Here is a 26961-nt window from a genome sequence, read left to right as displayed (position 1 = left end):
TCAAAAATGAGCTGACTTTGGAAGTTTTGAGCCAAGATGTATGTAAACATATTTCAGCAATTGTAACTCTATAGTACAGTAGTATCTAGTAACATTTGTATAAAGTTTGAAAAATTTAAATTTAAATGACTTTTGCAAAATTACCGCTATAGCAGATCAGTTTTTAAAAGAACTGTTAAAAGAAAGCATAAAAACATTTGTCTCTAACATGGATTTGCACAAGAGGAAATAAATATAAAATGTTCTAATATTTTTGTAAAATTATTAGTTATTATTTCACACCAGTTTCAATTAAATTAAGACTTCTTATAGGGTCATGCATTCATTTCAGTAATTTTGATAAAATAAAATTACAAGAATGATTGTTTATAATTACTTATTAGAATTATTGAGTCAACTATAAATTTGTATTAATCATATTTAATAGCTTAAATTTTAGGTTAAATATTGTATTATTATTACAATTCTATTGGTTGGCACTGTCGCTACCATTGATACACCTCTGTGCACCTCTATATTTGTATTGATTAAATAATTAAATTTTGTGTTAAAATACATACAAATATTTTGCTAACTTATTATTATTATTGTTGTTGTTGTTATGGCTATTATCCTATAACGATTTATTGAAGTAATTCACATACTAAAATCAAATCAGTATACACCTGCCCCGGTCTCCCCTATAAATGTCTGTAGATATAATGGGCGGATCTGTTAGTCAACTGATCAGTGAAATGCTCCACACAATCTCTGTCCTCAATGCTTGGATTTCGTTGCATGAATATTGCTATAGCCGGTTGTGCATTTTTTTAAATTTCACACAACCGTATCATCTGGTAACTTGGATTTGTGTCGGGAGCGCGTGCCGTGGGCACACATGGTGGAACCATGACGGCAGAGATTTGCGCTTGTTTGGGCTGTGTTTTGTGATACTGAGCTGGTGCACCTGAGATCGTTCCTGTGATGGGGAGAAGCACATGGAGCTGCAGGCTGACGGTCCTCCTGGACATCCTGAGCTGGTGCGGCGCCGCCACACTGGAGTCCATCAGCTGGAGCAGCTCCAACACAAAGTAAGTCAACAAGAGTCTGCATGCAAACAGCTTTGCATCTTTTCGTGTTTTATGCCTGAATCTCCAAGTTATATGTGCAAATGCTTTAGGTCAGTTCAGGCTGGTGCAGTATTCATATTTAATGCAGCTCAGGTTTGCAACTTTTTCAACAACTTATGCAAACTATGCTTTTTCAAATACTTCCAGACGCTGGTCTACATTGTTGGTGGAGTTATTTATTTATTTGCATGAAGTAAACAATAAATTTAATTCAACTATCAGTTTAAACTGAACGGTTTAACAGATAGAGATACTCTCCATCACAGATTTACATAATCATTAGAGAGAGCGAGAGAGAGAAAATGACTCAGATCCTACTTTTTATCTAAAGCAGCCTCTGTCCATGAATATATTGGTAAACTATCACATTTTAAATTAATATCTTATTCTAACAGTTTCTCAGTCTGTTTAAAAATGACTGCAAAGTCTAGTATATACACCATATTTTCCAGCGTATAAGTCGCACCTGTTTAAAAAATATGTATAAAATCCATATGGAAGTTACACCTTTTATCTCTATTATCATTTTTATCTTTAATTTGGGGTTATCATGCATTGTTGAAGCGTATTTAAAATAGTCAGACTTGTGCATGCTTGTGGAAAAACTCTGATATCAGGCAAATATAAAACACACACACACACACACACGGGAAAAAATGAACAGTCCAAAACCAAATAAATAATAATAAAAACCCTGTCTCAGTTGTGACCAAAATACTGAAATGACAAACTGTGAACATGACAATGAAACTACTAAAAAGACACATTTTGAGCAGAGTGGCTCTCTAAATTTAATATAAAATACTCCCCCCCCCTTGTCTCACAGATTCACTCCAGGTGAAGGCTTGGTTCTGTATCCTCAAATAGGAGACAAAATGGACATCGTGTGTCCACGGGTGGGCATGTCCTCGGGGGAAAAGGAGGAGTTCTACCGCTTGTACCTGGTAACCCAAAAGCAGATGCAGAGCTGCACTGTGGACAAGACAGACACACCCCTGCTGAACTGTGATAAACCTCATCAGGATGTCAAGTTCACCTTCAAGTTCCAAGAGTTCAGCCCCAACCTGTGGGGTTTGGAGTTCCTGAAGGGAAAGGACTATTACATCACCTGTGAGTCAGTGTGACATCACATCACTTCACAAAGCCGACCTGTGTGTGTGTGTGTGTGTGTGTGTGTGTGTGTGTGTGTGTGTGTGTGTGTGTGTGTGTGTGTGTCTCCAACATTCAAAATTCTGAGGGGTGGAGCAGCGTTTGAATGCATCACAAGCAAGGACTCATCATCTTTTGCTCCATTTTATTTTGTCACTTTGCGTGAGAATCAAAGTGTGGCCTCTTTGTTGTTTTTTTGGTTTTCGCCCGCTGTCTGTTAAAGCAACATCTTAGGGACAAGCGATGCATGAGATGCAGTGGTAGTCTGACAGCACACTTGGCCCTGGCAGGGCAGTGAGATTCCAAAGCCTTACATGCTCCAAATCACACAAGGCTTTTACAGCATCAGGCAGATTTGAAGGCGGCTTTCGAGCTTGTAGCCCGTGATACGCGGTTATCTGACCTAAATGCTTCTCACACGTCGGAGAGCCTGTGCATGTTTGTTTTGGAACGTGTTTGGTTCAGTTTAGGCTGCAGACTATTTCTGATGGATCATTTAATGGAACCAAATTAAGTGAAAATAAAGAAAATGACAATAAACAATTCCTAGAAACCAAAGAAAGGTGATATAAAGCAAAGAAAGACAGAGAATTTAATTCCTGAGAATGTTAATTTTTATTTTTGTAAATCATGAATTAAAGGATAAAAAGCAGATTTTCCACAGTGTGGAAAATCTGCTTTTTATCTCCGTCTCAAGTTCAGACCTGAAATGTCTTGCTTAGACTTCCATGGCACATGTCACAGAGGTCCATCTATGAGTTCTGACTTTCTCTGAGACACAGCCACTGATGTGGTGTGTGGTCTGTCTGACACGTCCACACAGCACGCAGGGGGACACAGACAGAGAGACACGCACCCGGGGGCGGCGTAGCAAGCAGCAACTCCTTTACCACGACATTGTTGCATTGACGTGACCTATTTGAGTACTGATAGGTCAAAGAAAACGAGAACTGCAGCTGTATTAGCATATACAGCCATGTGCTAGCATTAGCACATGCGGGCATGCTCGCTGCATTCAACACGACCATGGTTAGCATCAATCACTGATTTTTAATGCTAGCCTCAGTGACAGAATATTGCTAACATTAAGCACTAACACACGGCCGCATATGCTGATGTTAGTGTTTTCGTTAGTATGACCAGTCAATAATCAAACGCACCATGCCAAAGTAACAGTGTCTGGGATAAGGAGTGGTGCACTCTACATCTGGAAAACCTAAAAGGAGCTGTTTGTAAAGACCCCTCTGCTTTGGGAGGTTTGTCTCTATTTCTTTTGCTGTGTCACAAAGACCGAAGACCAGCTGAGTGGACACATCTCAGCGAGGAAGCAGGAGCTCAGAGATGAAATTCTGTGACATATGTTAGGGCTCCTTCACACATGGTGTAAATTTGGTCAATTTGGTGCGATAAAGTGCACATGAAGCAGGAATTGTATGCAAACATGTAGAATCTTAGCTGCATCCAATGCCTTGTACACCTGTTGCTACAACTATTTGTGCACACCAATGGCTGAAAGGCAGAATTCATTTCATTTATTTATTTATACAGGAAAAGGTTAAAAAGCACAATTGCACATTACCCCAGGCCTGACTCAATAACACTGTTTTACAGCAGGTTCCTGTTTTACGCACAAACCGACACACAAACGTTTCATTCAATCATTTGGACACCTAACATGTACAGCACACAATCATAAAGTGATCAGTCAAGTAAGAGAGGTAGATCAGTAGTTACACGAGTAACTATTCAATAAATCGTCTCTGTAAGTTTTTTTTAAATAGTATCTCTGAGCTGATAGTTCTAGTGCCCAGAGGGATATCATTCCACACCTTAGTGTACAACCCCTGGCAAAAATTATGGAATCACCGGCCTCGGAGGATGTTGATTCAGTTGTTTAATTTTGTAGAAAAAAAGCAGATCACAGACATGACACAAAACTAAAGTCATTTCAAATGGCAACTTTCTGGCTTTAAGAAACACTATAAGAAATCAGGAAAAAAAGATTGTGGCAGTCAGTAATGGTTACTTTTTTAGACCAAGCAGAGGAAAAAAATATGGACTCACTCAATTCTGAGGAAAAAATTATGGAATCACCCTGTAAATTTTCATCCCCAAAACTAACACCTGCATCATATCAGATCTGCTCGTTAGTCTGCATCTAAAAAGGAGTGAACACACCTTGGAGAGCTGTTGCACCAAGTGGACTGACATGAATCATGGCTCCAACACGAGAGATGTCAATTGAAACAAAGGAGAGGATTATCAAACTCTTTAATGAGAGTAAATCATCATGCAATGTTGCAAAAGATGTTGGTTGTTCACAGTCAGCTGTGTCTAAACTCTGGACCAAATACAAACAACATGGGAAGGTTGTTAAAGGCAAACGTTTGGACCGAAAACCATACTGAAAGTCACTAAGCAGGTGGTTTTTCTCCAGGAAGCTGATAAGTTGATTATACAAAGTTTTTTTCTAGTAATTTTGATATCGTTGAAAGTATAGCTATTGGTCTGTAATTTGAAATGCATGTAGGATTGTCTGATTTAAATATGGGAATGATCAGGGCAGTTTTCCAGGAAGATGGGAACACAGACAGTCTAATACATAAATTGATCAGGTGGTGAAACAAAGGTACAAAGCTTTCAGAGTGTGTCTTCAAGAAGTTCATTGTTAAGCCTGGAACATCCCGTATGTGAGAGTTGTTTAAGGATTGAAAAGTGGCAGATATCTCTTGTTGGGAGACCTCCGCAAACGAGAACAAAGATTGAGAACATGTCTGCACTGGTGTAATATCAGGAGATGTGAAGACAGAAGATAACTCCTTTTACAGAAGATATAAAGTAATCATTAAAAGCACTTGCAATCTTTTTGTGTTCTGTTACAAGATTACCATCGATATTAATTTGAATTTTATTTAAGTTGTTCTTTTTGTTATTTCCTATTATGTTATTATGTTGTTGAGCTTGAACAATTAAGTTTTGAAAATATGTCATTTTGGATTTATGTAATTTGGCCGTGCATTTATTTCTAATTTGCTTAAATTGATATTCACTGTCTGGTGTTTTGGTTTTTCTATAATGTTTTAAGGATGTAGCTTTTTGTTTAAGAAGTCTAATTATTTGGGAGTTAATCCAAGGTAGCTTATTTTGCTGTTGTTTTGTTGTTCGGACAGTTGTATATTTTGTAGTTAGTTTCGATTTTCTCATGAAAATTAACTAAAATTTGATCAGGGTTTGTAAGTTGCATTTCATTTGACCAATCAATATTATCTATTTCTTCATTTAATTGTGGTAAGTTAGAGTTCGGTACTTTGGTTACAGTCAGATGACTAGCATGACCTTTTGTAATCTTGGCTTTTGTCCTGGTTACATATGTAAGGAAATGATCAGAAATAGCAGTTTCTATTATACCAGAGAGAGTGAATTTGGAAGGTTGGGAAGTAAAAATGAGATCAAGCACAGAGCTGTGTGTTTTTCCAATTCTAGTTGGGTTTTTGATTAACTGAGTAAGTCCAAATTTGATTGCAAGAGCCTTTAATGGTTTAGATGAGCTGTCATTCCAGTCCTGATTTAGGTCTCTGAGTTCGATCAAATCCTTTGTATTCACTAATTTTAATATATCAGAGAGTTGAGACACATATAGGTTTGGATTTACATTCAGAGGTTTATACGTTACTATAACTGTAATTGCATGTTGATTTGTAAAATTTATAACTAGCTGCAGTGACTCCAAGGCAGTTTCAATTTTTTATATGGAGTGCGCATAATTTTGACTTGCATAAAGCGCTACTCCACCTCCACATTTACCAATACGGTCTTTCCGATATAAACTATAATTTTCAATGGAGAGAAAAGAATCAGGAATTCCTGGTGTTAGCCAGGATTCACTGATTGCCATTACATAGGCTTTGGTTTGTGCTAGTATGATTTTATCGCTTTGGTTTATGCTAGTATGATTTTATCTGCTAGCAGATAACCCGTAAGTTGGAGAGGAAATGGCATCTCACTAACTTAGAAGATCTTCACTTAGCCTGGAAAAAGAGTCTGTTGCTCTATAAAAAAGCCCTCCGTAAAGCTAGGACATCTTTCTACTCATCACTAAATTGAAGAAAATAAGAACAACCCCAGGTTTCTTTTCAGCACTGTAGCCAGGCTGACAGAGTCCAGAGCTCTATTGAGCTGAGTATTCCATTACTTTAACTAGTAATGACTTCATGACTTTCTTTGCTAAACAAAATTTTAACTATTAGAGAAAAAATTACTCATAACCATCCCAAAGACGTATCGTTATCTTTGGCTGCTTTCAGTGATGCCGGTATTTGGTTAGACTCTTCTCTCCGATTGTTCTGTCTGAGTTATTTTCATTAGTTACTTCATCCAAACCATCAACATGTTTATTAGACCCCATTCCTACCAGGCTGCTCAAGGAAGCCCTACCATTATTTAATGCTTCGATCTTAAATATGATCAATCTATCTTTGTTAGTTGGCTATGTACCACAGGCTTTTAAGGTGGCAGTAATTAAACCATTACTTAAAAAGCCGTCACTTGACCCAGCTATCTTAGCTAATTATAGGCCAATCTCCAACCTTCCTTTTTCTCTCAAAAATTCTTGAAAGGGTAGTTGTAAAACAGCTAACTGATCATCTGCAGAGGAATGGTCTATTTGAAGAGTTTCAGTCAGGTTTTAGAATTCATCATAGTACAGAAACAGCATTAGTGAAGGTTACAAATGATCTTCTTATGGCCTCGGACAGTGGACTCATCTCTGTGCTTGTTCTGTTAGACCTCAGTGCTGCTTTTGATACTGTTGACCATAAAATTTATTACAGAGATTAGAGCATGCCATAGGTATTAAAAGCACTGCGCTGCGGTGGTTTGAATCATATTTGTCTAATAGATTACAATTTGTTCATGTAAATGGGGAATCTTCTTCACAGACTAAAGTTAATTAAGGAGTTCCACAAGGTTCTGTGCTAGGACCAATTTTATTCACTTTATACATGCTTCCCTTAGGCAGTATTATTAGACGGTATTGCTTAAATTTTCATTGTTACGCAGATGATACCCAGCTTTATCTATCCATGAAGCCAGAGGACACACACCAATTAGCTAAACTGCAGGATTGTCTTACAGACATAAAGACATGGATGACCTCTAATTTCCTGCTTTTAAACTCGGATAAAACTGAAGTTATTGTACTTGGCCCCACAAATCTTAGAAACATGGTGTCTAACCAGATCCTTACTGTGGATGGCATTACCCTGACCTCTAGTAATACTGTGAGAAATCTTGGAGTCATTTTTGATCAGGATATGTCATTCAAAGCGCATATTAAACAAATATGTAGGACTGCTTTTTTGCATTTACGCAATATCTCTAAAATCAGAAAGGTCTTGTCTCAGAGTGATGCTGAAAAACTAATTCATGCATTTATTTCCTCTAGGCTGGACTATTGTAATTCATTATTATCAGGTTGTCCTAAAAGTTCCCTAAAAAGCCTTCAGTTAATTCAAAATGCTGCAGCTAGAGTACTGACGGGGACTAGAAGGAGAGAGCATATCTCACCCATATTGGCCTCTCTTCATTGGCTTCCTGTTAATTCTAGAATAGAATTTAAAATTCTTCTTCTTACTTATAAGGTTTTGAATAATCAGGTCCCATCTTATGTTAGGGACCTCGTAGTACCATATCACCCCAATAGAGTGCTTCGCTCTCAGACTGCAGGCTTACTTGTAGTTCCTAGGGTTTGTAAGAGTAGAATGGGAGGCAGAGCGTTCAGCTTTCAGGCTCCTCTCCTGTGGAACCAGCTCCCAATTCAGATCAGGGAGACAGACACCCTCTCTACTTTTAAGATTAGGCTTAAAACTTTCCTTTTTGCTAAAGCTTATAGTTAGGGCTGGATCAGGTGACCCTGAACCATCCCTTAGTTATGCTGCTATAGACGTAGACTGCTGGGGGTTCCCATGATGCACTGTTTCTTTCTCTTTTGCTCTGTATGCACCACTCTGCATTTAATCATTAGTGATCGATCTCTGCTCCCCTCCACAGCATGTCTTTTTCCTGGTTCTCTCCCTCAGCCCCAACCAGTCCCAGCAGAAGACTGCCCCTCCCTGAGCCTGGTTCTGCTGGAGGTTTCTTTCCTGTTAAAAGGGAGTTTTTCCTTCCCACTGTAGCCAAGTGCTTGCTCACAGGGGGTCGTTTTGACCGTTGGGGTTTTACATAATTATTGTATGGCCTTGCCTTACAATATAAAGCGCCTTGGGGCAACTGTTTGTTGTGATTTGGCGCTATATAAAAAAATTGATTGATTGATTGATTTTCAGTTCATCTATTTTTGGTGCAAGGCTGCGTATATTTAGATGACAGATTTTGAGACCTTTTGCTTCTGCTAAGCTGATAAAGTTTTTGGATTTTTCTTGGAATGACAAGCTCGTTTACCCTTTTTTGGTTTGGGACCTGGTTCTGTACTATGAGAAAGGGGGAGTACAGGAGCAGAGTCCACTGTGCGAGCCTATCGAAGCCTCTCGCAGCAGGTGTCGGCCAAATTCCAGGTGACACACACAAACATCTAACACCGCACGCATGGCACTTGGCTTTAGTCTGTGCGCTGAACTGACAGGAGGTGTGGCCACGGACAGAAGCAGCTGTGGAGATCTAGCCTTCTGGACATCCCGGCCGGACAACACGTACTGTGTTTGGATGGACATGGACTAACAACTGCGCACTGTGACACGCATGTGTCTGCTTGCTGGCATCATGTGGACATAAATAAAAACATATATCGCTGTGGTGACGGGCTGCCCCCATGTTGAAAACAGACTGTCAGATCAGAACTCGCAGCGGGCGATCTGACTGTCACGTAACCCACGTGAGCTCTGTTCCACATGACGTGGTGTCAGTCCTGTGGTACGCCATCCATAAGACAGGCGTGTTGGGCAGGACACATGCGTAGGCCAGCTGGATATGCGCCAGCAAATGTGGACGTTGTGAGGTGAGCAAACTGCTTCTTATTCATGTCATTTCATGACTGTACGTCTGACCATGGGTCATCTACAGAGGAATAGACGGATCATACTTGTATTGTTCGCGCGGTAAGAGGGATTCAATATAATGTAATGTTTTTATATGGTGTGTAGTTTTATTTTTTTTATATGTCCATGTCCTTCCTTGTATTAAACATTTTCCTGCATCTTTCATGAGCCAGTGATGGTAGCTCACTGGTAAAGTTTCTGACTGGTAATCGCTTTTGGAAAGCGTGGGTTCGAATTCCATGGGTGACGTATTTATTTTTTTATTTTCACAGCAGGCACTGTGTTCACGTGTGCACGAACCATCGTACTGGCATTGTGCACACCTGTCCGTCAGTGTGATGTTTCGTGGTGCACTCATATGAGCTGTTCCGCCGAAAGTTGCCCTGAGTTGTACATATTCACGCTATGTGTGAAGGGGCCCTTACGGAAACAAACCATTTAAATTCTAAATTGTACTGATGGTGGGACAGTATCTACAGCCACGGTCATTAAATTATGGTACTTCAAGGGTGTTTATTGTGACACAACATGTAGCTGCTAAAGGAAAAATAATGATGTTCTTGCAAAATATGAGACCTTTTAAATGTTTAATCAACTGGTTGACGATAACCTTCTGCCAGTCCATTTCTCAGTTCATTATCTCTCAATTAAATACTGGTTACATCTTAGTAAGGCCTGGTGGCTGCAAAACCCAAGTGTTCACTTTGTCAACCATCCATGTTGCATCTTTCATGATGTTTACACTGTAAATAAGATCACAGTGTATATTCAGCTTTTGTTTCCTGTCTCTATCAGCCACTTCCACCAGCTCCATACAGGGCCTGGATAACACAGATGGAGGTGTATGTCGAACCAAATCCATGAAGCTGGTGCTGAGGGTTGGCCAGAGTAAGTGTGCACCTGTGCATGTGTGCTCATGAAACAATGCTCTTCTTCTGAAGAGGTGATGTTTTCTTCTGTCTGTTTGTCTCCACGATTACTCAAAAACATACCGAATGATTGTCATCAAACTTGGTTGAGGGGTGAGCCCTAGACCAAAGAAGAATACCTTAAAATGTGATCAGATCCAGTGGATCCAGGATTTTTGAGTGTGTGTTTGTCATCATCAAAATTTATGAATCAATTTTCATCAAACATTGCAGAGTTGGGTGTGGAAGAAGTGATTTTAATTTGGTGGCAAATTAGGTAATTTTTTTTTTTCATTCATTCATTCATTTATTATCTGCTGATTATCTGGCTCCAGGTTGCAGTGGCAGCAGATAAAGCTGCTCATCCCACACTCCCCTATACTTGGCAAGGCCATGTAATTGTTCCTGGGAGATTTCAAGGTGTTCCCAAACCAACTGGGAGATGTAATCCCTCCTGGGTCTTCCCCAGGGCCTCTTCCTAGTTGGACGTGCCTGGAATACCTCTCTATGGAGATGACCAGAGGGTATCCTCACCAGATCTCCAAACCACCTCAGCTTAGTCCTTTCGATGTGAAGGAGGCAGAGTAGTGACGGCACTACTGTGAATCCCTCCTGGATAGACAATAGACACCCTGTCCCAAAGTTTAAGCTCAGATACGTCACAGAAAGGAACCTCATTTCTGCCGTTTGTATCCGCGACCTTGTTCTTTTAGTCATTACCCAAAGTTCATGACCATAGGTGAGGATAGGAGTGTAAACGGTATTGTATCACTTCCTGTTCCAGAGCACAGCGGTGTTTTGCTGTATCTGTTAGCTGTTTAATCTGCGTAGTTAGATTGATCTAGTTAACTAGATAACGATTTGTTTCACAGTGTAATCTTCACGTGCCTTAACTAAAGCACTCCCTCTGCTGAATCACCTCTAAATTATTTACACATTATTCACTTTGTGTGTTTTTAGGAATCCGCTAGCTGAGCGCAGCTACTAGCTCTTAGCCGGTTTAGCATGGTGGCTTCTCCTGTCTCTCCCGCACTTTTCTGCTCTGGGTGTGAAATGTTTAGTTATTCCTCGGCCTCCTTTAGCAGTAATGGTACTTGTAATAAGTGTAGCTTATTCGTAGCTTTGGAGGCCAGGATGAGTGAATTGGAGACTCGGCTCCGCACCTTGTAAAATCCTACAGCTAGCCAGGCCCCTGTAGTCGTTGTGGACCAAGGTAGCTTAGCCGCCGTTAGTTCCCCTCCAGCAGATCCCGAGCAGCCGGGAAAGCAGGCTGACTGGGTGACTGTGAGGAGGAAGCGTAGTCCTAAACAGAAGCCCCGTGTACACCGCCAACCCGTTCACATCTCTAACCGTTTTTCCCTACTCGGCGACACACCCGCTGAGGAACAAACTCTGGTTATTGGCGACTCTGTTTTGAGAAATGTGAAGTTAGCGACACCAGCAACCATAGTCAGTTGTCTTCTGGGGGCCAGAGCAGGCGACATTGAAGGAAATTTGAAACTGCTGGCTAAGGCTAAGCGTAAATTTGGTAAGATTGTAATTCACGTCGGCAGTAATGACACCCGGTTACGCCAATCGGAGGTCACTAAAATTAATATTGAATCGGTGTGTAACTTTGCAAAAACAATGTTGGACTCTGTAGTTTTCTCTGGGCCCCTCCCCAATCGGACTGGGAGTGACATGTTTAGCCGCATGTTCTCCCTGAATTGCTGTCTGTCTGAGTGGTGTCCAAAAAATGAGGTGGGCTTCATAGATAATTGGCAAAGCTTCTGGGGAAAACCTGGTCTTGTTAGGAGAGACGGCATCCATCCCACTTTGGATGGAGCAGCTCTCATTTCTAGAAATCTGGCCAATTTTCTTAAATCCTCCAAACCGTGACTATCCAGGGTTGGGACCAGGAACAGAGTTGTAGTCTTATACACACCTTTCTGCAGCTTCTCTCCCCCTGCCATCCCCTCATTACCCCATCCCCGTAGAGACAGTGCCTGCTCCCAGACCACCAATAACCAGTAAAAATCTATTTAAGCATAAAAATTCAAAAAGAAAAAATAATATAGCACCTTCAACTGCACCACAGACTAAAACAGTTAAATGTGGTCTATTAAACATTAGATCTCTCTCTTCTAAGTCCCTGTTAGTAAATGATATCATAATTGATCAACATATTGATTTATTCTGCCTTACAGAAACCTGGTTACAGCAGGATGAATATGTTAGTTTAAATGAGTCAACACCCCCGAGTCACACTAACTGGTTACAAATGATCTTCTTATGGCCTCAGACAGTGGACTCATCTCTGTGCTTGTTCTGTTAGACCTCAGTGCTGCTTTTGATACTGTTGACCATAAAATTTATTACAGAGATTAGAGCATGCCATAGGTATTAAAGGCACTGCGCTGCAGTGGTTTGAATCATATTTATCTAATAGATTACAATTTGTTCATGTAAATGGGGAATCTTCTTCACAGACTAAGGTTAATTATGGAGTTCCACAAGGTTCTGAGCTAGGATAAATTTTATTCACTTTATACATGCTTCCATTAGGCAGTATTATTAGTCAGCATTGCTTAAATTTTCATTGTTACACAGATGATACCCAGCTTTATCTATCCATGAAGCCAGAGGACACACACTAATTAGCTAAACTGCAGGATTGTCTTACAGACATAAAGACATGGATGACCTCTAATTTCCTGCTTTTAACTCAGATAAACTGAAGTTATTGTACTTGGTCCCACAAATCTTAGAAACATGGTGTCTAACCAGATCCTTACTCTGGATGGCATTACCCTGACCTCTAGTAATACTGTGAGAAATCTTGGAGTCATTTTGATCAGGATATGTCATTCATTGCGCATATTAAACAAATATGTAGGACTGCTTTTTTGCGTTTGCGCAATATCTCTAAAATTAGAAAGGTCTTGTCTCAGAGTGATGCTGAAAAACTAATTCATGCATTTATTTCCTCTAGGCTGGACTATTGTAATTCATTATTATCAGGTTGTCCTAAAAGTTCCCTGAAAAGCCTTCAGTTAATTCAAAATGCTGCAGCTAGAGTACTGACGGGGACTAGGAGAGAGCATATTTCACCCATATTGGTCCCTCTTCATTGGCTTCCTGTTAATTCTAGACTAGAATTTAAAATTCTTCTTCTTACTTATAAGGTTTTGAATAATCAGGTCCCATCTTATCTTAGGGACCTCATATTACCATATCACCCCAATAGAGCGCTTCGCTCTCAGACTGCAGGCTTACTTGTAGTTCCTAGGGTTTGTAAGAGTAGAATGGGAGACAGAGTCTTCAGCTTTCAGGCTCCTCTCCTCTGGAACCAGCTCCCAATTTGGATCAGGGAGACAGACACCCTCTCTACTTTTAAGATTAGGCTTAAAACTTTCCTTTTTGCTAAAGCTTGTAGTTAGGGCTGGATCAGGTGACCCTGAATCATCCCTTAGTTATGCTGCTATAGACGTAGACTGCTGGGGGGTTCCCATGATGCACTGAGTGTTTCTTTCTCTTTTTGCTCTGTATGCACCACTCTGCATTTAATCATAGTGATTGATCTCTGCTCCCCTCCACAGCATGTCTTTTTCCTGGTTCTCTCCCTCAGCCCCAACCAGTCCCAGCAGAAGACTGCCCCTCCCTGAGCCTGGTTCTGCTGGAGGTTTCTTCCTGTTAAAAGGGAGTTTTTCCTTCCCACTGTCGCCAAGTGCTTGCTCACAGGGGGTCGTTTGACCGTTGGGGTTTTTCCATAATATTGTATGGCTTTGCCTTACAATATAAGGCGCCTTGGGGCAACTGTTTGTTGTGATTTGGCGCTATATAATTAAAATTGATTTGATTTGATTTAAACGGGCTAGTAAACTGAGAGTCTCACCTTCTGGCTCAGTTCTTTCTCACTAAGACAATCCAGTACGCATCACAGGATCTCAAACACTGCCCGAGTCTGTCTATTGATTTCACAACCCCATCCATCTTATCCATCTTCTTATCCATCTTATCTTAAATAATCCCCCCCACTTGTGAAAAGACCCAGAGATACATGAGCCCCTCCACTAGGGGCAACAACTCTCTGCTGACTCAGAGGGGACAATACACCCTTTTTCGGACAAAGGACCATGTTCTCACATTCCGAGGTGCTGATCCTCATCCCAGTCAATTCACACTCTGGCTCAAACCTGCCCAGTGCACATCGGCTGTCACTGCCTGATGAAACCAACTGAACTACATCATCTGCAAAAAGCAGAGATGTAATTCTCAGGTCACCAAACTGGACACATTCCAATCCCTGAGTGTGGCTGTAATCCTGTCCAAGACCATCATTAACAGGACTGGTGACAAGGGGCAGCAACACCCACCGGGTCTGATGAAATGTCAGGAATGCAGACACACCTCCTAGTTTGTTCATATAGATACCAGATCCAGCCCTTGCAGTGGTCCTGACACCCAGGAGTCCTGTAGGACATCTTGAGGAGCCAGTTGTTTGCCTTGTAATCCAAAAAACACATGGTGAGTGTTTGGGCTTTAAAATATAATTTAGGCACAGCCGTCAATTAAAAAAAAAAAAATCCAACATACAGTTTCAATGAGTTGCTTCATCTGGTTGAAGAACCTATTGTGAGTTGGAAGAAGCATGCACTTGACTGCATTACCCATCTAGTTGCATTCAAGAAACAGGGTTTTCATCTGTGTGTGTGTCTGTCTGATTGTCAACAGGGTATCTCAAAAAGACATGGATGAACTTTAATGAAATTTGGTAAAGGGGCAGGATCAAGGAAGCGTGGATTAGATTTTGAACCAGATGTGGACCCCCAATCATTTTTAAATCTTTTTTTAAAAGACAAGCTTTCCCATTGTTATTCGCACAAACAGTGCCCCCACCTCCCCTTCAGCACAGTTGAAGACAGATAAACGTAGGGCTGTTCAGCCTTGGTTGAGGAACTCGCTCTACTGAGTGCCCCTCTAGGAGGGAATGTTTTCGGTGTTCTTTGTTTAACTTTTAGCAGGATTACCCAAAAATTACTGAACCAATCTTTGTGAAACCTGGTGGAAATGTGGGGTATGGGTCAAGGATGAAACCATTGAACCATATGCAGTAGATCCAGTTAAGGGAATGGAACAGGGATTTTTTTTTTAAATTGTCTTTACATTGTGAGAAAAAATTTCTTTTTTAAAAAGTTCTTTTTAAATTCCTCAAAAGATAATGTATAGAGCCTTCTGGGAGAAAAGAGGCATATTAGTATTCCATGTATGCCTCCCCCCCACCCCCAAACTGGTCTATTCTTTTTATCGTATGAGAAATTCACAAAAAATGTTAAAATGCTCTAACTTGCAATGTTTAAGATTTTGGAACTTGCATGTCTCTAAATGTGGCAGGAAACCGGAGCACCCAGAGGAAACCCACACAAACACGGGGAGAACATGCAAACTCCACACAGAAAGGCCACAGGTGGGAATTGAACCCATGACCTTCTTGCTGTGAGGCAACAGTGCTAACCACTAATCCACCGTGCTGCCATATAATACAATTATGGCAAGCAGTGTGGAATTATTAAATGTTCAGGTAATCTGGACTGTATCTGTTCATTCTGTGGCAGAAAGGTTGCTGCAGTAAATGATTTAAATCCTTAATTCAGACTATTGGCAGCTTAGGACATCAGTATTATCGAGCACATGCATGCAATCATTTGGCTGATCGATGTCAGTCTCTTTTTTTTTTTTTTTTTTCTTTTCTTAGTGATAGCCCCCCCCCCGTGTATAAACCAGAATATTTAAGTATGTTTGGTAAAGCCTGCAGATCAGTCAGTCCTGAAAGTTCAGAAAGGTTTTTTTTTGTATGTTTGTTTCTTAAACATCAAATCAAACCTCATAATGCAAGTGTGGTTATAAAATCTGTCTGTCTTTAGGGGTGGCTGCTATCATTTTATATGAATATATACACTTTTACTTTATACTTATTGAAATACATGTGATAACTGCATAGAGTCACAGCTATGCTGTGTTTTCATGTTTGTGAAATATGTTAAAAACAGGAATCTGCCACGATCTGTACTTTTTTCACCAGTAATTCAAAATATATTCACATTAATAATTGAAGACTTTGACTTGTAGAAGGGAAATCTGCACTTTCAGTGTTTCTTAGCTAATCAATAATTGAAAAATGGGCTGACACATCTGCTGGGTTTACACATGGTACTGGTGTAAACACTTTTTAATCACTTCACAAACTGGTGTCGTCGGTTCCAGTGTTTACCCAATTTGTCATCGCTTTCAAGCGTAATCATCTACTTCTCATTTCAGTATTGGTAGTGTGGTGATACTTTAGTTTGCACTTTTAGTCACAGTTAAAAACTGTAATGTTGGAGAAGTCTGTTCATGGTTGAGTTAATACTGACGCAATGCAGCAAAATACACTGTTGTAATCATCAGCCTTTATTTTATTCAAAGACTACAGCACGTTTCTTTTTGGTGTTACAGGTTTGGTATCATTGGCACACAGTAGATGTAATGTCACTTCGTGAGATAACGGTTTATATATATATATATATATATATATATATATATATATATATATATATATATATATATATATATATATATATATATATATATATATATATATATATATATATATATATATATGAATTGCTATAGGAGTGTGTGCTATGTCCCTGTAGGATGACACCCAAGTAGTGTAATATTTGAAAAAGGTTTTGCAACAATGTATACATAAATTACAAAATATGTGCAGTGCAGCAGTTCTAACCACTAGAAACTATCAGTACACACATACACATGCACACACACTGACACATTCAAAATCTTTTTTTTTTGTAACATAAAATCACTCACCAGTTCCATCTAGATGTGTTATGTCTTCACTATATCCAGAAACCATATTTACCATATTTACAGTACTGTGCAGAGGTATGGGGTAATACTTATAAAGGTACAACACAATCACTATCAGTAATGCAGAAAAGAGCTATAAGAATTATTCATAATACTGGCTATAGAGATCATACAAATCCACTATTTTTACAATCCAAATTCTTAAAATTCACAGACTTGGTTCATTTTCAAACAGTACAAATTGTGTATAAAGCAATAAACAATTTACTTCCAGCAAATATTAAAAATATGTTTTTTTAACAGATCAGGGGATTACAGTCTGAGGGGGAAATTTAATTTAAAGCATCAGTGGGCACGAACAACATTAAAAGGTTTCTGTATTTCTATCTGTGGGGTGAGGATGTGGAACAGATTGGGAGTGGGGCTCAAGCAATGTCCAAGCATGAACCAGTTCAAACAGCGGTACAAAAATATGTTTTTTTCTGGGTATAGGGAGGAGGAAGGGTAATGAGGGTTAGGGTGTTTTTGTTTTTTGCTTCGGCTTGTAAATATATAGTATTTTGTATGTAAGTAGGTATGTGTAGGTGTATATTTATGTGTATATATGTGTATGTATGTTGATGTGTGTATGTGTGTGTGTATATATATATATATATATATATATATATATTGATATCGGTTTAGGTGTGTAGGAATCTGTGTATATGTGGCAAAGGGTATTACTGGTTGTGGGGAAGAAGGGGTAGGGATAAATAAGCTGATGCTTCACCCTACCCCTTTTCGGACATGTTGGGTACACAGTAGGAACTTTTTTGTTGTTGTCTTTACTGATCTATCTTGTAATTGTTGTTGTATCAAATGTTCGAAATAAACAGTTTTCATTCATTCATTCATTCATTCAAACACTAGACCCACCAAGTGCTTCAGTGGGCAAATGTTTTTAGAGAGTGCTCCTGAAGCCTCACAGGACATGTTGTGGCATGTCCAGGTCATCCACAATTTCTCGGATAGTCACACGACTGAAAAGCCACCGAAAGCCGTCTGAATCTTCCGAATGGTGCAAGAGCTGGGTATGTTAGGACATGTCCTGTGAGACCAACACGGAAGTGCTTTTGTCCCGTGCCATGAGCGGCTCCGTCCCGATGCGCAAATTCCTCAGCACGTCTTTTCATGACAAAAACTCCTGTAACAGTGGAATGTGCCAAAAAAGTGGTATGTGCAGCTGTCTTGCCATTTCTCTGGTAGTCAGACCATGTCCCAGATCAACAAAGCGTTCACTTTGGAACTGATATGGTCGTTTCAGCCTGTTGATCGCCGCTTGGTGCGCGGCGTGCCCTCTGCCGCTGTGGGCCGTTTTTAATCCGGTTGTAATGGTCCTTAATCCGTGTGATGTCGATATAATCTTCACCGAAAGCCACCTGAATCTTGCGAATGGTTTCCACCTGGCTGTCTCAAACAATTTCTGAAAAAATTTTCATGGAGCAAAGCGTCAGTCGCTCAGCCATTTCTAAACAGTGAAAATCCGCCGAGGGGGCTGGACCACTCCTCCCACAAGGCGTGCTCACAGGCGAATGACGCAACTGACAGGCGTGAAAAAACTCACGCATGCACACGAAGGTTCAAGCTTGGCTGATGTAAGCGCACATGATTCAAATCCATATAGTTTTTGAAAAAAATAAAAAGGTCCATTACTTTTCGGACAGACTTCGTATGTTCACTGAAGCAAACTGGTTAATTCCACCATGAGGGATGTTACATTTGGAAGGAGTCTGAGCCATTTCAACCAGTCTTACACTAAAAATTGAAGCCATAATTCCCTAATCTTTTGTGTGGGTATCGTTACTTCTTGAGGTATTTAGAGAGGGAAGAAAAGATATCCAGTGATGCTTGTTTTTTTTTTGTTTTTGTTTTTTTTAAGAAAACAAAAAATGAGTGACTGATGTTACAAGAAAAAGATGAAATTTTCCTCAAATTTTATTTCAAAATTATCTGAAAATGAACAATTCCTAATTGTGAACTCTAGGTATATAGGGGGAGTAGGCTCACTAATATACTAACTGTAGTAGAGAACAAACAGTGAGGCACCTGGCAGCCCTGGCTTCAGGGTTGGAAAAAATTCCATGAGACAGACGTTACATGATGGACGTTGCATCTGATTCATTAACATGACTTGCAGAAAATGTCAGAAAAGTATGTTTTCTGAGATATTTTACTGATTTCCTTAGGAAAATATTACATAAACCAAATACTGATTATTTTACATCAAGTTACACCCTTTCATGCATTTCTGGATTTAAATGGTTTTAGGAATTCTGAGAAAAATTATTCCACTCCTCTTGCATGTCCAATCTTTCTAGAGATACAAGAACATATATCAAAACAAAAAATCAAATCTGGCAAAAACTGACAACCAACCAATTTAATTAATCATTTGACAGCCAAAATTCATGTGGGAAAGGGATCGTTACTAATAAATTCAACTTGCATTGTAAAGTTGTGGGTTTTATAAATAAGTTGCAACCTTTTTCAAAATCTATAACTGGAAATAATTAAATCATTTTTGCCTGGTCATGTCCCATTTTTCATGGAATTGCCCAACTGTTCTCTCCTACTTTTGGGTGAAGACACTGTCTATCCATCCATACATCCACACATTTTCTATACCCGCTTGCTCCAATTAAGGGTCTCAGATAGGGGGTTGGAGGGTTGGCTTGAAACTGTCCCAGAAGTCATAGGGCGTGAGGCGGGGCACATTCTGGGCAGGATGCCAGCCTATATGTTGTCCATCATTCTTGTGATAAATGTGAGGAATCAAGTGGAAATTTAAACAAATGTCAGTCTTCAGTGAATCCACCTATTTAAAAAAAAAAAAAAAAAAAAAAAAAAAAAAATCATCTAGTAACAGTTTTACTGATGCTGGTGAAGTAATAATGAACAATCTGCTCTTCGTGTGCCCACAATGTCCCCAGTGTTGTACGTTTGGTGTTTGATGTGTTATAAAAACTAGTTACACTCTGAAACATCATATACTAAAAATACTAAATGTGATTTCACATTTTGTCTTTGATATACAAATTATTATACTATTTCTGTAGTCCTCTTGGTTTCTAAAATTATTCTCAGATTATTATACTGGGTATGGGTGTTTGCAAACAACAACAACAACAAAAAATCACTTCTACAAAAACAAACTTTTTTAAATCTAACGTTCGTCAGTGAATCATGATGTTATTCACAAACTAAGTAGGTTTGTTTCGCTGAATTTAAAAAGTAGGATCCATTTTACAGAGTTTTGTGGTTTGCTAATTTGTCCCGGTTTATACAATAATTATCATCTGGGGCTCAGTAAGTTTCAGTATTTCTTAATGCTGCCTGGTGGACTCCCTCTTTACTTCATTTCTTTTCATCTTGCCTGATAGCTTGAAACATAAAATATTATTTTGTTTCAAATTACTGTCTTCTCTACTTAAGTTTTGTTTTCCTACATATATCATTATATATTTTGAAATTCCCCCAAACAACAAGTGAGAACGTCTTGTATTCAGTTTTGAATTATGTGTGTGGGTGGAGAAACTAATAACACAAGTTATTTTTCCATGTAAGAAAAAAATGCCCATACCAACCGCACACATACAAATATTTCTTTATATGACTTTTACAAAAAAGATGCTATAAAGTTCTTAACAAGTTGAACATAAAATATAGAACATAAGGACAGCATAAAAATACTAATGTATTTAGAAAAGAATGTACATCATATAGATTTAATATAAGAAGACTTTCTTAAAATTACCACCTCACTGGATCAACACTTCTCACTGTATCATAAAGCTGTTCTGGGGTTCTAACTTTTAATACATAACATCCCTGTGGACAAAAAAAAAAAACTGATTCAGACTTAATCTTGACGACCCAAACAGACTTCAAGGGTAACGTCATCATAAAACTGCATATAAAGACTCACTTGATGTGTATTTTTATTTTTTAGTTCCACAGAGTCACACATATAAATGAAATATTTTAAGAGGTAAGATACCTACAGATCTTTGTCATACAATAAGACAGCTTCTTGAAGCAGAAAGAAACAAAACAAAATTACGATGATCGAGATTCCCATTAAAATACAATCATGTTTTCCTGTGTGTATTATCTGTCAGAATGCAAAAGTTGACCCAAAACATGTTTTGAGTCATGCTGCTACCTAAAAGATGCCAATTTCTCCTCTTGTTGGAAGTAAGTGAGGTGTCACCAACAAAAGGACAAAAAGTACAGACCACAAAACAGAAAACCACAAATATACTGATTTCGATTCTATGAGACTTTCAGGCAGGTTTCTGCAAACGTCAGGTGCAACAACAGCAAATTCTCCATCACCTTTAGTTTTCAGCCCTGACTTTCAAATAACCAGGGCCTGTATCCACGAAGCATCCTACGGCTAAAAGTAGGTCTTAGTGATGTCATTCTAAGAATAATCTTAGAATTCCTTGAATTCTTAGAATTTTTCTTTGGTAAGATAAAAGTTATTCACAAAGCATCTTAGGTCTTGAGAGAGTTCCTAAGGTGAAAAATTGTTAAGAGTAGGGAGCAGGACTTTTAATAAGACTAAAAGCGTCTTTAATAGATGAGAGAGTGGAAGGAGAGATTCTGTATGGTGAATGGCAGTGATTCAGTAACACGTTATCAGCTTGATGGTGCAGGGATGATGTTTGTGGTTGTCCTCATCAGGCGTGAGCTTACTTTCCCACCCAGCGTAGTAACACAATAGCACCTGAGATGAAAGGTCATCACAACATTGTGATACCTGGCTATGAGAAAAATGTAAATTGCATGTAAATTCTATAACATTCATACAATTATTAATATCAAAGTGATATCAGCAGCCTACATCACTCACCTGTTTGAGAAGAACTTTGCTTGTGTGCTGCAATCTCTGCTCTTGCTTTGGATTGCAGCATATACCAGTCAACATAACAATAAGGTAAATAATATAATAATTGTGAACGTGAATGAGGTATGTTCAAACATTTTGAAGCTGTGTAGCAATTCATTTAATTTTGCTGAGTTTCATCATCCTGACAAAGCTAAGTTGGGAGCTCTGAGAGGACTCTGAGATTCTTTGTGATAGATATGCCTGATAATTAGGACCTCAGGCTCCTCCCAGTGGGCAAATGTTACAATGATGCTTTTAAATACAGACATACAGACCATCAGAAAGCTCCTGTCATAATCTGTCTGATGCATTTCTACACTTCTGATGAATTTAGAAACTCTGTAGTTTTTTTTTTTTTTGAGTCTTTGCTGTGAACCTTTCGCAGGTTGATGGTGGTGTGATGAATTCTAGCGGATGAATGATGCAGCTTAGTCACCATCCTGTGTTGTTTCAGGCTCTTCAGATCCACTGTCAACACTCTTGGAATCACCCACCAGATTCCCTCCAAAACAACCAAAGTCCAAAGCCAATAAGGACCCGACCAGCACGGAGCAGGATTTGAAAAGCTCAAGTGGTATGTACACAATTTTCAAAATATTAGCCACAACCAGAATAAGGACTACTGGAATACTGATATTCTGCTCAGTTTGGGAAGGTAAAATCTTCTGGTATTGGGCCCAAACCACATCAAAATTGTGCTAATGTGCAAGAATTTGCAAGTGCGCAAAGCTGTTGCATGATTTCAAAAGTAATGTTCAAATTTCCAGGCTTTTTAACATGTATTTTAGAGAAATTAAATCCTTACCTTTATTCTAACTGTGATCATTTAAGAAAATGTGATCTGCCAAATTACTAGGCAGCTGAGACATCATCTTAGACCTCAATTCAGATTTTAGAAGGATGCTGCAGCCAGTGTTTTGGATAACAAAAAAGCTACACAATGTTCATTCCGCATCACTGACGTTTATGTGTCTGGGTTCTTGGCATTTGAAATTGAGAGATGCCTGTGAAGAAATTATGGATTTATGAGGTCCCTGGACAGAGGCAGTTGGTGATGCCAAATGCATCTATCTATCTACCTACCTACCTACTGTCCCAGGAGAACAAATGTCCAAGATGTCAGTGTCTGGTGCTTACTCTGTCTTACTGTGTGGTTGTGAGACTTGGACATTAGTGACCTAATGACCTAGTGCCCTAATGTGATGACTCCATTTCTTTGGTACTAGGTCTTCTCAGGCAGCCCTTGGGTAAAAGAAAATCTTTAGTGAAAAGCTATGGCTTATTTTTGTTAATCATGTTTTTGCAAAACTTGTTTAAAATTGTGATAATTACAGGCAATTTAATTTTCCAGTTAATAATACACATTGTTTATTGCTAACTTTGGAGTAAGAACTACTTTGCAAAATAGGCTAATTGGGGGGGGGGGGGGGTGCACATATCTGAATCTTGATGTACTCATTTTAAGTGAGGATTTCTCACAATAAATAATGTATAATAAAATTGATTTAATGGTTGAGATGTTTAACATTTTTAAATGATAACCATTTTGATATACAGGTTAGTGCTGATGCAAACATGGAGTACTGTGCAAAATCTGGCTTTATCTGGCTTTCGGTGAAAATTTTACGGGCTTCACAGAGAATAAGGACTGTTACTACAGCTTTAAGGACGGCTTTAAGGACGCTCGGCGCGCCGCGCTCCGTGCCGCCATCGAGAGCCACAAACCACCGGATCATTTCTAAACGGATGGCTCTGTGGATCCGAGACCGTCGTGTGCGCTTTCTCTGGTTATCACAAGAGCTGGACATCAACCATTTTCCGGCAGATTTCACTTTTAACAAGAGATTTTGTCATGGAAAGCCGAGCGGAGGCTTCGCGCATCACGACCAATTTGCTGATGGAGCGAGACAAAGGAACACCTCCGTTTTGGTCTCACAGGACGGCTTTGAGATGGCGTTCAGACAGCTGTCGGTGGTTTTTCCATCGAGTGATTATCCGAGAAATTGTGGATGTGCCTGGATATGCCAGAACATGTCCCATGAGGCTTCATCACGGCGTTGCTGTGCGCCATGCGGCACCGTCGCAACGCACGAAGCCGCCACTCCTGTTTCCATGACAAAAACTCCTGTAACAGATATCTAGTAAATCTAAATTATTTTTGCTCAGATACTTAGTAAATATGAATCAGCTTTCCTTGTGAAATTGACTCGGAATTACTAAATATTTTTTGGCAATGTAACTCATCATTTGGTGTGCTATTACTAAATCCAACACATTTCAGCTGCTGCTTCAGTTAATATGTACTTAATTTTTTTGTTTAGGTTTAGTTATTCAATACTTCTTAATCAAAATTGTAGAACTTTGTCACTTTGTTGCCACAATTTTTTTTTTTTTTTGAGTAAACACTGGTCAAATTTTTTACAGTGTAAATTATTTTGGGTGAACAAGCCCATGGTTTTATGAGAATATCATGTTGATTGACTAATTATTCATTCATTTTTATCACATGTTTACGGTAATTGTTTAATTTTGCATTGGGCTGGAAAATCACATGGAATTCAAATTTTTCATTTACCTGAAAAATGCCTGTTGCTTTCTGTATTTGCATTAACTATACTAATAAATTTAGCAAAATTTTCTACATTTGATTTTTTTTTAAATTAACATTTCAAATTTGGTATTTTGCTGAATACTCTTTATAAAAATAATTTATACAGAAACACAAAGGTGCTTCAAACTATTGCACAGTACTGAATGTTACAGTTTTGGCTGTAATTGGCTAAAATTATGTCATATGTAATAATTAATGTAAATAATGTGTCATATGTAATAATTACTCATATGTAATCATTTTAAAATCTGATAAATCTGCCTTTATTTTGTATAATTTTGACCCCTTCCATAAAATGTAAATTTAGGCTATGTCGTGTGAGTGACAAAGGCATAAGAATGTGTTCTCCTCTGTGCAGCTCGGAGCAGGATGATGCTCTATAAATGTTCAACAGGGTCATAAACTGAGTGACATTGTTCCTCTGAGTCACACGTCCTGATCATCTCTCCCTCTCTGCTTCTCCTTTGTATGCAGATGCAGAAATGGGACACTTGAAGCCTCGTGGCAACAGCGGCTCTGAACCCAGGCTGTTGGTGTGGGTGGTCTGCAGCTGCACGGTCCTCCTTCTGGCCATCATCATTCTGCTGGTCCTGCTGTGGAGGCACAACCAGCATCGCTGTGTTCCAGATAGCCAGCAGTCCACCTCCATGTCCCTCAACACTTTAGCTGTGACAAAGCGGGACAGCATCAGCAGTGACAACAACGACTCAGAGCGCAGTGATGTGGTTTTTCCTCTGCGGCCTGCTGACAGCATGATCTGTCGTCATTATGAGCACGTGAGCAGTGACTATGGGGCCCCTGTGTACATAGTTCAGGAAGTAACACCTCAGAGTCCTGCAAACATCTACTACAAAGTCTAATGTGTTCTTTCGCCGCACAATTCTTTCAGTAGTACGATGTCAGTCCTGAATCTGCACAGCTGACGACCTGCAGGCTGCAGCCGCCGACTAATGCTGCATCTGTATAGTTTGCAAAGAGTGTGAAGAAATGTCACATGAGACCATGTTAAATTATGTTGCACTGCAGCAAGTGCACAAAATGCTTTGCAGTCTGGATTTTGTGTGGAAGGGAATTAGAGAAGAATCTCTTCTGCTAGAATGGGCTACTTCATCATTCAGGAGTTCTTTGCCAGTTTTATTTGTGTCTGATTTTCTTCTCACAAAAAAAAAAAGTTTTCTTCAGCAAATGTCCTGAATAAATATTGACAAATGTTTGATCTTATACTGAAAATATGAAAAGTTACAGAATGTTTTGTAAGTCAGTTGTAGTTACTGCAAGGAGGTTTTGGTTTTGTATGAGTCTCTGTCCTGGCTTGTAAAGTGGATTTTTTTTTTTTTTTAAATTAGTCATATTTACTTCTTGCCTTTGAAAAGCCCAGGCACGTACCCTGTACAATGCAGTGAGTAACTAGAGAACTAGATACAGTTAGATTAGTCCACTACAAAACAATAAATGTCATCATGCTGTGACTTACCAAATTAAGAGGATAAAATGATTAAAATTCTCTTAGCTTTAATGTGTGAGATTTTTTTTTTTTTTGAAAAGCAAATCTGCTTTTCTTACACACTATTAGGCAGAGCTACTGGACATGAGCACGCAATAGAAATCAGGAGCGGGTGTGGTGGAATTTTCGTCATTTCCTGCAGCAAGCCCAGACATGTCCAGCAGGTGGCAGTGTTCAGCAATCACTGAGTTACTGTAAATAAACTAGAGGGAATGAACTCTTCTATTCAGTCACTGCATTTTACAGGAAACATGAAGGAGCAGCAGCTAAAAATATCAATTTTATGAAACAAATCAACGGAGGTGGGACGAAGTCACCATCAAGTCACTCTCAAGTCATAAATCAGCAAGTCCTAAGTCAAGTCTCAAGTTATAATGACCACCAATTTTTTTTTAAGCTGACTTGGGTGTAGACTGATGACTTCACCGTAACTTTGTCCCACCTCTGCAAATAAACAATACCCTAAAATACCAATATCCAGGTTTATCCAGTTTAGACTTTACTTGAAATACCAACATTGGATTTATATATCACTTTACTATATTTTGTAGTCAGCGTCTTCCAAACATCATCTGACTGTACCATCAAATCCTTTATTTCAAATTGAACTCCTAACTGCAAACACTGCTTAAAAAAGGTATACATCAAGTAAATATTTGCAACGATCTCCATCTCTGTTTCTAACAAGGAAACATTAATAGAAAAGTAATGAAATATAATAATAAAATAGAAGTTTTGAAACGGTATAAAGGAATTATAAGTGGTGTAGCAGAGTATAATGAACGGTTCAAACAGTACTGAGAAACATAATTTATATATTTCTACACCAATGTGGATTTGACTCCTCTGCAATTTATAAAATAGCATTTT

General features: G+C 39.1%; 1 protein-coding gene across 1 annotated transcript; it reads left to right on the top strand.

Annotated features, from left to right (window-relative positions):
- The first annotated feature begins 938 nt into the window (after nt 1-938).
- LOC117502822 (ephrin-B2a-like) lies at nt 939-25738 on the top strand. The gene is made up of 5 exons (XM_034161934.1): nt 939-1070; nt 1936-2219; nt 10085-10177; nt 22431-22550; nt 25062-25738. Exons 1-5 carry the CDS (start codon nt 964-966, stop codon nt 25445-25447), a joined length of 990 nt encoding a protein of 329 aa, XP_034017825.1. The 5' UTR covers nt 939-963; the 3' UTR covers nt 25448-25738.
- The last annotated feature ends 1223 nt before the right edge of the window (nt 25739-26961 follow it).

This window comes from Thalassophryne amazonica, chromosome 2 (assembly GCF_902500255.1).
Source record: "Thalassophryne amazonica chromosome 2, fThaAma1.1, whole genome shotgun sequence".
Classification (NCBI taxonomy): domain Eukaryota; kingdom Metazoa; phylum Chordata; class Actinopteri; order Batrachoidiformes; family Batrachoididae; genus Thalassophryne; species Thalassophryne amazonica.
Note: the sequence above shows the minus strand (reverse complement) of the source record. Positions and strands in the feature narration are given on the sequence as shown.